Here is a 15,734-nt window from a genome sequence, read left to right on the forward strand (position 1 = left end):
CTCTTTCAGAAATTGCATCAGCCGCATCCACGGCATTGAGTCGCCGCAGCCTCGCTCCTATTGGCTGAACATAAGGTCTGTTTTGCCGGCACCAACTTCGAGGTCAATACATTCCGTTTTATCTGACAAAACAACTTCTACCTTACTCATCTCTGTTTGTTAACAATTTTAGTACTGATTGTGTACCTTATTAGTCCTCAATCACAAGTTCAGTATTAGTAATAACCAGAGTGTCAAATATAAAATGAGTTTGAGCGACTGAATAAATCTACAAGCAAAATCGATTCCGTAGAATGAAACGACATGGTACCGCCCTGTCTGCGGTGGAGCAACGCAGACATGCGCTCAATTGAGGTTCAAACTCAACGCAATACGGTTCACAATTGACTGTGGAGTTTAATTTAGATGTTGTGGCACGCAGTGAAAAGGTGAGCAAGTGCGGAAAACTGTCAGTTGTGAATCTATCAGCGCGATGGGCGGCCGCTCGCTCAACAATCTGTACTCCTAGTTAGTTTCCTCGGTGCACGTGCTCCAAGTAACCACCATGAGACACAAGTAGAATAACAAAGTGAAACATTATCTGTGATATAACATAAGGACGCTGGCGTCCGCTTTCTCTCTTTCCCTAAGCATTTGTATTAGCGTAGCGATTTTCTACTAGGATTTTTTGGAGAAAGCTTTTAGAAATATGGATAGCCATAAGGAATATGAGAGGAATTGTGAAGATGGGAAGACTGAGCAGAAGATGGAGGTGGTATCCAGAAAAGAGCCCTTCTGGGTTTTCGGTTACGGCTCGCTGTGCTGGAACCCAGGGTTCGAATACCAGCAGTCTGTAACGGGCTACGTGAAGGGGTTTTCCAGGAGATTTTGGCAGGGGAACACCACACACCGCGGCACTGAATCCAAGGTAACAATTTAAAACATATTTCCCTTTTACCGGCCCCTCGCCTACGTATTTTCGAACTAAAAATACAATATATTTTTATAGTAGTATTTACGTACAGCACACAGTTTTGGTTGAAGGTTGATGAAATTTTGCCGAAATATTGTTACTAGGTCAAATTTTGACTCGGTTGTTATGTTTCTGACGCAAGCCGCCGACTCACTTTCATCTTCAGCGTTGCGGTTGCTATTTCAATTAGTTATTCCCCGATGCATATAATCATACATTAGTTAACTTAAAGGCATTTACAAAGACTTAACATTTACCAATATATAACCACGAATACATACGCAGGGTCAAGGAACATCCCGAGTGTGTGATAAAGCAATATTGGCCCGGTAACATTTAACAACAAAAACACGTTCTGATAATTAGCCAATTATTACCGGCTGCTAAAAAATGACGTATTGTACCAAGTCAAGGTTGTGTAATAGGTAAATAAAATAAGTACTGTTACGACTGGGACCACTTTTGGTACGAAAATCGCGCTTTTGTTACAGTAACAAAGAAGATAAAAAATAACAAAAGAATTCCGAGTGATTCAATCAACTGATTAAAGAGTAATAAACCCTTCCTGAATTCTAACAATTTAAAGAACTAGAAGCCAAATCAAAAGAAACTTATACTATTGTGAACGTCGCTTTGACTTTTACTTAGGTAGGTATTTATTTAATTAACTGTGAAAGAAACAAAAAGGTAAATGATCGCAATGCAAAACAAAACACTTGCGCAAATCTAGAAATGTGAATTCCTAACTCAAGACAGAAAGACAGTTTTATTTAGTTGTAGGTCTAGGTAATAAAGATAAAGAACGTGAATTACCTAGGTTCGGACGGTATTGAGCTAAATTACAGGCAAAGTAATTATAATAAGTTATCTTTTACAAAATTATCAATATTGTTGTACTTTTGAGTACAAAAGGCGCAAAAATCGTGCTCATCTAACAAAACAATAGATAAAAGAAAAGTCTGTAACCCGTTTTGTTTTGTTGTAATTTTCGTTGATATTTCTTTTAGTAAACATAAATAACACATACAAGTATCTTTAGATTAGTTTCAGTAAAATACCTTTTATTTGTCTAAAGTCTGACATTAGATTTTGCAATTCATCCACAAATAAAAGATAAACAGGAATTAGGCCTTGTTATGTCGGTGATAGTAGATAACATGATATAATAATAGCTTTAAGATTACTTCAATCAAGTTTTTCTTTATTTTTCTCGAATTATTTAAAATTGCAAGTGTTTGTCAATTTTCAATTAATTACCAATGTAGAAATTTAAGGAAATTCTTATCCTATTATCTAAATTTCAGTTTTTCATCGGCATTCATTTTAACATCTTAATTGCCTAAGTCTACATGTAAAAAAAGTACTTTTTTCCATTGATCTCATTCACACATCAAGCATTGTATGCTGATTGTGTCACCAAACATGGCGTGTTGCTCAAGACGCCAGATTTCACAGACGAGCGATACATTGTCACAGCGATATCTCTTTTTAGTGCGTTTGTTGACTCTAAGCCATGTGAAAAGCTTCTTTTTTCATTTTACTCAAATATAAAAGCATTACGTGTACTTTATTATCCTTTGTCTTTGAGTACAATGAACTGGTGCAACGCGGTACTTCAGGGAACACTACAGTTAGACGTTTAGTCCACTCTTATTGGCCTCTGGTACTTATTTTGGACTGAATGCATAGGTATCACGGCTGTAAAGAAAGTGGTGATGATGGTGATGAACAAAAACAACCCAGAAAAAGAAACGACCCAGGACCGAGCCGCCTGGAGACGCATGATACGGAGGACCAACCCCAAATAAAATGAGAAAGTTCTAGGCAAAGAAGAAGACTGGTGAATCAAAAAGTCAATCACTTGCAAAGAACGTGATCACAATTTTCCGTCTTTTAGTCATGAATGGAACAATCCGGTTCACGTGCAGTCTATTTGCAGTGTGCATTGACTTTGGTCCGGATCTTTGGCGTCGACTCAAGAACACTTTCACGTGCTTCACACTACTGTCCTATTATTGCTTAACCTTCCATCGAACAACGGGAATTACACTGACAATTGATTTTCAGAGACTAGTCAGATACTCAATTTTCATTACCTACTGATAGGTGATCTGAGCAGTTCAGTTCGGTTGCCAAAATAAAGTTGTCAATTGGTGACCACGTACCTACCGGAAGCGTACCTTGAGTGGATCGATGATCTGGTTAAGGTTACGGAAAGTGCCTGTATGCGAGCAGTGCAGGACCGGTTGTTGTGGAATTCCTTGACCTCCCGCCATTGTCCAATTGTCCAGCAGGCAATCTTTTGGTTGACAATATAGAGCACAAGATTTTTTGTGCACGATGTCGTTATTTTTAGAATGATTCAAGTACCTAGCTATATTATAAAACGTTAAAATTTGTTAAAGCCCTGAAAATGACTCGACTCCTCTATTAGATAACTCGTTTCTTGGCTCTCATTAAACAAAGACCCTCAATTCGCGTTATCGAACAGTCAATTGACATACCTAATCGCAAACATCCTTTAAATAGCCTATTATAGTGCGTACCTACGTCCTTCGTCGACAATAGGAACCGGTATACATACGATGCTTCTTCCTAATCAGAGACAAGTCAAGAAACAACTGTTTTATTACGATACTTGAGACCATCACAAATAGGTACTATCACAAAATAATAAACGCAGCAACAAAACAAGTGCACGCGCTGAAAAACAATCGAAAAGGGCAAATATTAGAATAGTTCCAGGCAATGGAAAAAAGTTAACGGGAGAATAATCATCTCCGCGTGGGATGAAACTAAATTAGGTCACAATCTGGTCACAGACTTTTATAAATAGCCAAAGACGTCAAACACAGTCCGACCGAATCAGACCGACATGTCCTTTGAATCACAGAATGAGTAAGTAATTCCTTTTCCAAGCCTGTGTGCAAACCAGATTAGGTTATTTTCCAATTTGTGTATCCCATCCGAGAATTTAACCTTCGATAGTAAAGACTCAAACTCACCATCCACTAGACGACGTCATTCAAGTGATAAAGGCTCAAACATGCAAAGCTTGGCATCTATAAATGTCATTTAGCTAATTTGGCATGCAAAGTAATTGATAACCGTGATTAATGTCTTACACGTGGCGACGCCATCGTGTCAATAAATAGCATAAATGTTTAAACTCCACTTGAGATAGAGAGTACATATAATATTAGCATATTATTATGCCCGCGAGTGATTTAATACAAATGGACATGAGTTACAACTGAAAAACCACATTTTGTGGTTGATTGAAGGCTTAGATCATCTTAAATGATTAATAACCATCTTGTCAATCAAGTCGAGCAAGGACACAAGGACTCGTAAAAAACTCATTAATGTAATTATAATTACCGAATACCTACTGTACTTAGATAAGCGTCAAACATTACAGTCCTCTTGTACCATTAAAAAAAAAATCTTTATTGCTTTACGCAAGTGAATCAAAAATTACAGTTGTAATCTTGACCATCACTCTGTCATGCTGAATCTAAGTCGTATAAACCTAATTTCACACAGGTTCATTGACCCGTTATCACATGAGCACTATAGTTCGTAGTGCGCAGTAGACTCAAAATAAATAGAACAGTATGTAAACAGAAATAGGCGCATGAAATGTTTTGCCAAGAATTCAATTTTTATTTTCTGTGTTAATGGCACTGAAATTAGAAATACATACAATAAACGAAAAGAAAAGGGAAACAAGGAAAACGTACGATAAAAATAATGTAGAATACTAAGAAAAACTCTTCAAGATAAATGTAGATTATTTTAAGATTTAAGTATCGGTTTAAATAGTAATAACAACGTTAATATGTTCATTACTTTTGTGTTCCAATAACAAACATGAAAACAAATAAGCACGACATGACGTTTACTTTACATGCGCAGGAGTTCATTGTTGCGAGTTTATTTTTGAAGAATTTCAGTTTTTTAAAGTAAATCTATTTTTGTTTCAGCCGGGCAGAGTGGCGACGCTTATAGAAGACAAGGAAGTGAGTATCCGTCGTTTATAAAAAGACATTTCAGCGACTGTGGGCTTTACGCAACATTCGGGGCTATTTGGGTTTGATGTACTGTGGTTTGGGATCGATATACCTACCACTGCAATTAGTTAGGAATTAATTAGGAAAAGATATAAAATGGGGGTAAATCTTAGGGGTGGAGTTCTTAGTGAGCACCTAAATTTTAAAAGGAAACCCCATATAAAATTTGAGACTCCTAGCACTTGTAGTTTCTAAGATTTCGTGATGAGTGATTGAGTCAGTCAGTCAATCGGTTAGTGACCTATAGTTTTGGATTAAGTAAACAACAACACAAAAACAATCTTTTACTCGGAATACAATTTAAAAATTAAGCCATTTAAGGTATTCCTCGTGATTCATGTGTAAGGTTTCCATAGCTATAGGTAGGTATAGAGTAAACACGTTGCAATGTCAGTGAACTCAAGCTGGTGCAATGTTTCAGTGATATCATAAAAATGTACTGTTATTTCGAAATCGCTGACATTAGGTACAGTTTTTTAAAGAAAAAGTTTAACAAACCGTAATTCTATGTTGCGCTATACCTAGCGCTACTACCTACAGCTACCGCTGAAAACCGCAAATGTCTTGCAAATCGCACAATAAGTGGACCTACGAAACACTTTTTGCGCTTACTAATTCCCATAATATTGGTCAATTGCTTTTAAAACTACATTCATATCTCTAACCAAGCATTTACATCATTGATAAGGTAAATGACAGAAATACTATTATTTTAATGGTGAGTGATGTATTTCCCGATCATAGCAAATCGCGATATATGATTGGTCAATTTTCTGATTAATTCAAATATTAACAAGCAAAATCTTTATTTTGCTTATAAACAACGTTTAGTTAAACTTTTTTAACTAAACGTTGTTTGGTTAACTTTGTAATTAATTTTATTAATGCGAACTAATATTATAAATGCGAAAGTAACTCTGTCTGCCTGTCTGTGTCGCTTTCACGCCTAAACCACTACACCGATTTTGATGAAATTTGGCATGAGATAGTTTGAGTCCCAGGAAAGGACAGGATAGTTTTTACGTGGTTTTTGAAAACAAAATTTCACGCGGGTGATGCCGCGGGCGGAAAGCTAGTTTTGTATAAACCATTAGCATGGTATATTAGTTTATATTCAAAAAATCCAACCGTTTCATTTACCTGCGCGCGTGAACCGCCCTTATCACTGCATTGTGTCAGCGAACCTTGACCAACGGCCTATCAGCACGTCCCGAGGCAGTCTGCACCGGTGCAGATAACCCGAGGGATAACCGGCAGTATGACGTGCACACTGCACACCATTTTTATGAGGAAACTAGTTAGATTCGGCTTGGAAGAAGGTTCAAAGGTTTTTGCGAAACTGACGTAAGCGAATGGATAAGAAATCAGGGCACAAAGAGCAAATAACTGTCAAGATAAAAAATGGCTAACACTTCTCAGCGCCAACCAATTAACGTTGTCCCGAAGTGGTGGTAGGGTAAGCTATACATATAGGGACGTGTAGGTGATATTGATTACCTACGGAATTTGATTACTGGGTGTGGCATAATGTTGAAGAAATGGCAAATAAACAATAGCTAAATGACCTTTTTTTTTCTTTAATTGCATTAAAATCCTCACGTTTTCTTAAGAAACTTTTCGGATTATCCAATTTATACAACTAGCCGTAACATATCAAACCGAACTTAATAAACCAGTAATAAAATTCTGATAAGTAGGTTAATCAACATGACATTTCATCACATTGATTGGTAATTAATTAGTCGGTCAAAATGTCGACATTCTTTCGGCTTCTCTGCTCATTGCACTCTAAACTTTTTGATTAATTGGGTCAATTAATTATTGGCTACGGTATTAAGCCATTGACGCGGAATCTATGGTGGCTCAATTTGTTAGATCCAACCGCACATAACTGGCACGTAGCCTGATTGTCTAATGAGAACTAATTCAATACCAAATGTCAAAAACGGTTGGTTCAATTGAGCCCTACAAGGGCTTTGGCCTGATAATGGTTACCAGCAGCTTACAAAAACTATTGGTTAAATTAAATTCGTCTAAAATAGTAAGAACCTAATTTATCTAATTTAGAATTTGGCAGGCACTAGATATATGTATAAAATTATAAATAACATTTGAAAATGTATGTAGATGATAAAACAATAAATATTATTGTGTTCTTCTATCTCAATTAATATCATGGCCACGTCTTTGTTTGTTTTATATCGGACGTGTACAGAATATAAAAATTATTTAAAATTTGTTATAACACAAAAGTAGGTATGTATTTTTTTTATTAACAGCTATCACTCGTATACGGTAGTTGTATGAATTGACATAGTCCTTTTTCAGAGTTTCTGAACATTTTGTCTTAATCTTAATTATTTGGTAACTTCAAGGCTACATTAACTACCTAAGCTAGGAGTCAACCAAATTACTTCGTAGTAATTCGTAAAAAATCTTACTAAGTAGGTAGTTTAGTTAATTTATTGCTGCAAATAAATTTCCATACACATCCACACCACATGTTTTCGTGACTAACTAAAACGCATTTTACACATTTTTGTTGATCCAGATGCTATCAAATTAGCTGCCTTTGTTCTGAAATTACGTGACACACATTTTGAATTTATTTCAGTTACAAGAACACAAAGCTGAAACGATTTGGCATACAACCCTGGCCTTTTTATTTGTTTTCCTCAGTACTGTGGGCTGGTTAAAATAAAGGAAAATTTGTACCAAAATTACTAAAAATTAAAATCAACAACAGTCAGTGTGCGGTCTTGCAAATGCACTACTGACGTGCAATTTAAAACGTCTTATTTCAAAGTCTTTATAAAAGAAACCGCCTACTCGGAGCATTATATTCTAAGCAAACGAAACCCTATGCAGCAAATAATAGTTAGATAGGATAAAAAGTACATGGCTTATGTACTTTTTATCACACGCAGTAATTTATAGGTGCTCAAAGCGTCCATAAAGCTTGTAATGAGCAAATATTAGCAACATATTAAAATAAAGCGATAATCGAGTGGAGCGAACTCATGATAAATCCCTGCCATTAACAGGCCCTTGGCCGTGATAGCACTACGCTAGAAGTTGGCATAAGATAGAATATACTTTTCTGTATACAACACAAAACAGATACCAAATTAATACATAATAGGTACTAAATTGAAGCTGCACAAACAACAGATCGCTTCCTACCGATACGACCGCCTGAAAACGCTAGGAAGCGATATATTCTAGATAACCTATAGAAGAAGAAGTTAGCACGATAACATAGACCATTGACGACCTATACTTATACTATGACATACTGAAAATCAGTGTTGGGGTAAATCTATATTTCAGCTAGCTCTTACAATTTATTTGCGATCTAGAGAATCGTAGATGAAGAACGTAGGCAATCGCTTCCATAGATTGTTTTGCATAAATTAACAACTGTTTTTTTCTATTTCCGTCTTATTTACGCAGCTCGCCACATTACATAACAATCGTAGAATATTTAGTTTTATAATTCGCACGTGTGTATTATTAGATCCGTGAACGTGGTCGTAATTCTATTAGCGTTAGAACGACTCGTGCGAATCTTTACGAGTAATGCGCAGTACGCGATTTTACGCTCTTTAAATACGAAATCAATGATACACTAAGAGCGAATTTACAGCTTTGAAAAAGAAAATTACTTAAATTCACAATGTGCGCACGAAGCAGAGAAAAAAACGTGTCTAAACCGAATCAAATTCGCAAATATTTTTTTAGGTTTTCTACACAATAATATTATTATGATAATAAATACACGATCGATGCTTTCTATGTTTTTACAAAAAAAAGTATTGAAACATGTTTATCCGTTGTCTAGTAAGTACCTATACCCATATAGTTTTGCTTAGTTTGGGGCTAGAGACCTTTCCAACGAATGCAAAACCGTGGAAATCGGTTCGTGCGTTCTGGAGTTATAGCGTCAGGAAGGAAAACCCGACTTATTTTTATATAGTAGATAATTTTAAAAGATAAACTTTTCATACTATGGTATCAAATAAAATAATGTATTACATTCGATACCATTGTCAAATGATCACACCACTCGTCCAGATTCGCAAATCGGCGGATGCAATCATGCGCCCGCGCATTCGCGGTCTCTGGGAGCGTAGCACTGTGGCGAACGCGAAGGACATGGAGAATTGATATAGATCTAATTACTGTATCAATAACGCGTAAAGTTACTGAGTAACTGAAGAAGGACACTAAAGAACCACATTTTCGTGGAAAGAGAAACATTTCTAACCATCTTTAACTTTGGAGGTTGGATGAGAATGTGGATGGAATGTTTCTGTGGGTAAAAAGTCGAAATTCAACTCAAACTAATGCTGAAATTCAAGTGAGGAATGAATTTCAGGTTTCATATTATTATTTTACAAGTCTTTTTTAATTGCAACAAAATTCTCCTAGTATTTGTTTGACTCGATCTCAAATGTTCTTTGCAACTGTATCGAAGTACTTACAGTAAAACAATAATAAAGCAAAGTATCGTAAGTACATAGCTCTGAACTCGTGGCGCTGAACTGCGTAGTTCAAACAGACAATAATAGAGTGCACTGGATTATGTCAACCGTATCGCATTAATGGGACTTGACGATATACGTTATCGCGCAACGAAGATTATCACCAGCATAATTTACGAGTAGATTTAGGCATTCTAGACAGTAATTTAGATAAAACATGTAATGTAAAGTCTAGAAAAATATGTGTCTGGCCAAAAACAGATATTTTAGATTTGTTGTACGTACAATACAAGACACTGGTTATCACGAGAACACTAAGAAGCAGATTTAGAAAGAAAGAAAGATTTAGTACGATGAACATCACTTACGCCCGTGTTCACAAACATTACTGTGAGGTCTCACTCAGAAAGCTCTATTCAACGCTGTGCGCTCGATTTGCTGCTTCACTTAAGAAAGCATCGTTTGTGAATACGGGCGTTACTTAGTTAAGGACAAAGCAGGTATACGGAAAAAAGACAGAAATAGCACATAAATATTACAACATTTACGCACTATCTTAAACAACATGCGAAAACCGACTGGAAAATGGAAAATCTTATATAAAAATCATCAGGAAATCCATGAATTGTGCAGATAGTTTCTCATTTGGTCACAGACAATAAAAAATAAATATAATATTTAAAACTTTACGTAAAGTGATTTTCGATAGTTAAGCCAGACAGGGAAATTCGTCATAATCACGCCCCAACGTCACGACGACGCGTGCTTCAAGATAGCGCACCCGGCGACGACCCAGCTGATCATAATAACAACTTTACATAAGTCTAAGATCACAGAACTGCTCTAAACTAATTCGCTAGATTAAAATATTGACACCAAATGTTTCCATTTATTTCAGTCTAAGAAAAAACCCTATAAAAGTCTATTACATATTCACTGCATATATCGTCATTATTGGCAACGTCTACCAATTTGGTAACAATTAAATACCCAGTCCAATCTTCACTTCCTGTAACGTCAAGTCAACGTCATCAGTCACGATCATGATTTAGGCGAAAATTTTTAACCATAAAATAAAAACAATGACTCCTGATATAAAATGCACATAATATTATGTACCTACTATGCATTATATTTGCAAGTTCCTAATAGACCTTCGAATGCCGAGTCAGATTTCATGCACAGGCTGCGGTCGCCTACTAAAGACCCCCAACTGTGTGGCCTTCCTCATTTCAATTCGTACTGCAGGACGTAGCGCAGGCTTTTCCAGATAAATGAAACGCGGCCGTTGCGTCATCGTAACAAGGATGTGCAACTAATTTATTAATATTGACTGGAGTCACAGTACAAGTGCTGGAGTTGAGAGATGTGCAATAAATTGTTTTGATGACGTTAGTCAACAATAATGCTTTAACTATATCACCTGATTCCAAGTAAATAAACTATAACTTTTAATGTTCATTACTAAATACACTGACATCATGTTTCGGTGATGTTACCAGTTTCTTAAACGTGGAAAGATAATATCGTATTTAGCATATTCGTTGAATTATATGTTGTGCGTCAGAGAACAGTTACTGTTATAAGATAAATGACGCACTGAGCTAAGGGTGTGGGATGAAATGACGCCAGAAGGCAACCCCACACAAACGAATTCCTCTAAAGATGGTCTAGTTTTAACTTTGGGACATAGCGAAGCGATCTAGAAAGAAAGAAAGAAAGAAAGACATTTATTTATCTAGAAAGCGAATGTTATGTTGTCTACAGAAATAGCCGACGTTTGCCGACGTCATCGAGATCATCAATCAATCATCATCTTAAAATACCTACCTCATCATAAAAGCTGTTTGCATTAACCATCCATTCCTGGACAAGGACGCTTATTTTTAGCAAGTGTTCCAAGACGATGGATCAGTATGTAAAATTGGGGCAATTAACGTAATTATTTTACCTTTAGAAGAAAAATGTCTTCATGTGACGCCTTTAGCCTAGGCGCTGACCATCGATTTTTCGTCGGCCGATAGTTTAGTCGGGCAATTGATCAGTACGGGCATGTATGGAAGTGCGCACAGTACGCCGGTTCTTCATACAAATTAAAATCGGGCCCAACTATCGGCCAACTAAAAATCGGTGGCCTAGTCTTACAGTGATTAAATATTATAAAATTATAGCAATCATCAAAATTTAGGCCTACAAGTTCAACGAAAACAAAGCGATAATATTTATCGTTATTAATGACGGCAGTTCAATAATAAGCTTATTTTCCTCAAGCCACTCTCATAACACGGCGCGGCTTGTTTAATAACAATGTCCGTGAATGGTCGTATTTTGTTATTATTTCACCGCCATCTTGGATCAACGGCGTTATTGTGGCTATATCTGAAGGATGTGGAACAAAGCTTTTTGTTACCGGTCAATAGGTCATTTATTGTTATATCAAATGATCGACGCGCGACGTTTGCTGTGGAAGATTGGCGACAAAACAAAAGAAAATTCCTGAATCGCGACATCATAATACGCCCAAGTTAAGTTAGTGAGTAGCTTGCTAGACGAAAAAAAGAGCTATAAAATGGTTGCTATGAGAGTGACGTGAGGTTTTGAAGAATAGATGTTGGGAATATGAACCTTTTTCACTTGACGAAAATGGAATCTTATCAGCAGACATCTACAGGCTTAGCGATGATATTGAAATAACAACAATCATAAATCTAAATTACAAAAGATATCAAATTATAATGATGCCAACTTCAATTAAGAAAGTTTATCTCCAAGTGATAATTCAGTCAATAAGGTCGAAAAAGTCGCCAGTCATCCAACCAGTAGGTAGGCACCTTGCAAATGATAAAGAAACCAGGTCATACAAAACTACTGTAAGATACGAGTATGTTCAATAAAAAGAAGGTTAATAGGCATAGAATAATTCAAAAACTCGTTAGGCCTAATGATTTTTTTATCAGTATAAGTACGTCTGATTCAAGATGACTGACTGAACTAGACCTCGAGGGCAATTTTTTTTTGGCACTATACACATGTATGGCCCAGCAGTGTACATAGGCTTTTTATTATCTTTCGGCTGTTACAAGTTTGACAAGAAACTTAAGTTGCTACAACCCACATGATAGTAGAAGATAATAGTTAATAGGGTTTCATTCTTAGCCAAAGACAACTTAAATATCTTAACGAGAACGACAACGAGAGGATGTACACATGGCTGAATTTTTGCTAACAGGATTTCCAGTTGATAAAATTATTGCTTTTGCGTCGCTTAGTTATTGAACAGAAAGGAATGATGGCACAGAACGATAAAAATAAAAATATTTTTGCGGGTCTCAAGGTCAGAGCGATATCATTATGTCAATAGCTATTAACCAAACATGGAATACTAATCAAATTCCAAATTTTGAGACTCGTTATTGATATATGCACGATAAACGCTTATTATACGAACAGAAATAAACGTTTTTAAACAACAGACTGAAGATAGAGCCTACTTACTGGCTACTTTTTCGGTATTTACAGTGGCGATTTTAACTAAAAAAGCATATTAAAAAAATTATAAATATCGTTTTTCTTCTAGTCTTTTTTTTTAATGTCGAATAGGTTGTTGAACACGATTTGATCTCAGTTGCCATCTTACATACTTTAGATAACTAAGTAGATAGGCTTCACGAAAGTAAGTACACTAATTCGGTTCTCTTTGTAGATAAGCTATTTTCACATTTTATCTAAAGTTTTTAAGACTGAATGACATTGTCGAAATTACTTTTCCGCTTAAAAATTTCCACTCGTTTTTAGTTGATGCAGTTACTATGTAAACGCGTGAAGAAAATAACGTAATTATTGACAGATATTTGTACAGCTTGATCAGTTAACCACACTTCTCGTTCAATACCTACCTGTATAGAAGTAATTAAATGAACTACCTATATTTTTTTTAATTAATAACAATAACATTTTAATACCTACCTATAACTCTAATGACTCAGAGCTCTTTGTTACGATAGTAAATTCCTAAATCATTGAAATAAAACGCATTAATTTGCAAAAAGTACGGAAAGATACACGAAGCAAAACATGATGAACACAATTAGCAAATATAAACTATTTACTCAAGCAGATAAATTAAGAAAGACTGCTTAGTCCAAAAACTATACAGAAAAAATAACTGGATAATATTTTGCCATGATCAATACAATATTATTCAGTAGGTAATAGGTGAATACAAAATGATTGTGCCACGATCGACGTTAATGATACTTAGGTACTACCTACAAAATAACAACAAATTAGAAATGTACCAAATGATAAACTTTGTTAACATGACACGCTATAATGTTATTTCTTGGTAAACAACACAAGCACGTGCAGATAATTAGGAATGATAACGCAAGAAAATTGGTTTATCATCAAATGTATTTGTCCGAAGATGAGACATCTTGAAGAAATTTATCTATAATAACCAAAAAATCAAACAAGTTCAAGTTCGAAACAAAAACATAGCTAAATAAGTATAAAAATAAGTACTTTTATTTCATTTCATCTTAGTCTAGTCTATCATTCAGTGTGCCAGATACTTATCTTAGTATTGGATAACAATTGTTTAATAACACATCGAGAACAACTCGAAGATAAGGGACAACGACCCTATGGATCTATCGCGTTTCTACAAACAGATAATTCTTGATACTTTTTAGCACAGTTCCACCACAATAACCAACTTCAAGTGGTAAACTGGTATTGATAACAAACTTAAACCAACTTCAAACCGCAAACTAGTATTAATTACAAAGTTCATAAGGTTTAAATTATGAAGACTGAATCCATGTCACGACAGTACGTTTCCCTTTAGAGTTTAGATTGAAAAAACGTTTTGAAATGATGTATGGAAAGTAAAGTGGGTAACAAAATAATTATTCATGATATGGATCGGGGGTCGTATAACTTTAGAAACAAGGTCAGGTAATTGTAACTGGACTACACGCGTTATTCTAATTTGAAAACGCTCGATACTCTAACCTACGCTTCCTACTTTGCTTTGAATCTAACACTTTTTTCTTTTTGTTCCAGGGCATAACATGGGGCAAAGCGTTCCTGGTAGCTGGAGAAAACAACGAGGCGCTGCCGTACCTCTCCACCCGAGAATGCCAACTCGGAGGCTACAGGGTCTACACAGTCAACTTCCACCCTCGACCATCTTTATTCGAGCCAGGCAGCTACTCCACCAGCTCGGCAACCACAATCAAAAAAGATGCTGTACTATACATAGCTGTCCCCGGCAACAGACATTGGCTGGGCGCTGCACCCTTACCAGACATAGCCAAGCAGATTCTAGAATGCCAAGGGTCTTCAGGGCCCAACGCTGAATACCTCTTGAGGCTAGCAGACTTCATGCGAGAAGAAATCCCTGAAGCGTTGGACGAACATTTGTTTTCTTTGGAGAGGCTGGTGAGGAAGTTTGCATCAGACATGAGGGTCTGCTTGCGAACTCTTATGGGTGACGCGGGAGAGAGTAGAAGAGAAGAGAAGGCAGAAGCCAAACCAGCGACGCCAAGCTTCCAGTTCGCTTCAAGAGTGCCCGAGAAGAAGCTACGCTGCGTGAATATGTGATGGAGTCTCGGTCAATTGCGGTTTCATTTGGACTTTAGAATATTTGGAGCAACGGTCTATCTATTTGAGAGGAATTCAACAAACGTAAATAAATTCTTGAACAAACTCTTCGATTCCCAAGGTTTTGGATGTAATTTCTTTGAAAAACATTTAGAAGATTTTGTGTATTCGTTTGTCAATTTCCAAATAGATATTTAGTGAGATTGAACTAAATGCACCGATAAATTAACCTTGTAAGTCAGATTCAAAAAGTGACTTTTTAGAAATTCTGTGCATCTCTTTCTGTATAAGGACTATGCATTTGTTGCTTAAGTTTATGTTATGACAGAGCAGAGCTCAGAGATTAAAGATTATGTTTTGGCTCAGACGATAATTTACACTTTCGATGCGTATGCGCCTTCGAGCCAACTTTCTACAATAGATGAGTTAACTTGTGATATATTTGAACTCTTTGTTTGAGCGCCGCCCATTGTCTTCGAGGGGTTTCAAAAATATGTGACGTGTTTTGGAATGTGGACAAACAGACAGACGGATGTGTGAACTTCCTATAAGGATATAGCGTGAAGTGTTATATCGTTTGTTTTTGGAAATGCGTATCAAAGTCTATTTTTATATCGC

General features: G+C 36.2%; 1 protein-coding gene across 1 annotated transcript; it reads left to right on the forward strand.

The window, feature by feature from the left end:
- Positions 1 to 358: 358 nt before the first annotated feature.
- LOC135081878 (putative glutathione-specific gamma-glutamylcyclotransferase 2) lies at positions 359 to 15,428 on the forward strand. The gene is made up of 3 exons (XM_063976663.1): positions 359 to 907; positions 4,939 to 4,974; positions 14,577 to 15,428. Exons 1-3 carry the CDS (start codon positions 689 to 691, stop codon positions 15,114 to 15,116), a joined length of 795 nt encoding a protein of 264 aa, XP_063832733.1. The 5' UTR covers positions 359 to 688; the 3' UTR covers positions 15,117 to 15,428.
- Positions 15,429 to 15,734: the final 306 nt, after the last annotated feature.

Source organism: Ostrinia nubilalis, chromosome 20 (genome assembly GCF_963855985.1).
Source record: "Ostrinia nubilalis chromosome 20, ilOstNubi1.1, whole genome shotgun sequence".
Classification (NCBI taxonomy): Eukaryota; Metazoa; Arthropoda; class Insecta; order Lepidoptera; family Crambidae; genus Ostrinia; species Ostrinia nubilalis.

Excerpts from the sequence above, each read along its gene's own strand:
- LOC135081878 (XM_063976663.1), top strand. The coding sequence starts at position 689 with ATGGATAGCCATAAGGAATATGAGAGGAATTGTGAAGATGGGAAGACT. Across the intron at positions 908-4,938 it reads ACCGCGGCACTGAATCCAAG|CCGGGCAGAGTGGCGACGCT; the intron begins GTAACAATTTAA and ends TTTTTGTTTCAG. Across the intron at positions 4,975-14,576 it reads CGCTTATAGAAGACAAGGAA|GGCATAACATGGGGCAAAGC; the intron begins GTGAGTATCCGT and ends TTTTTGTTCCAG.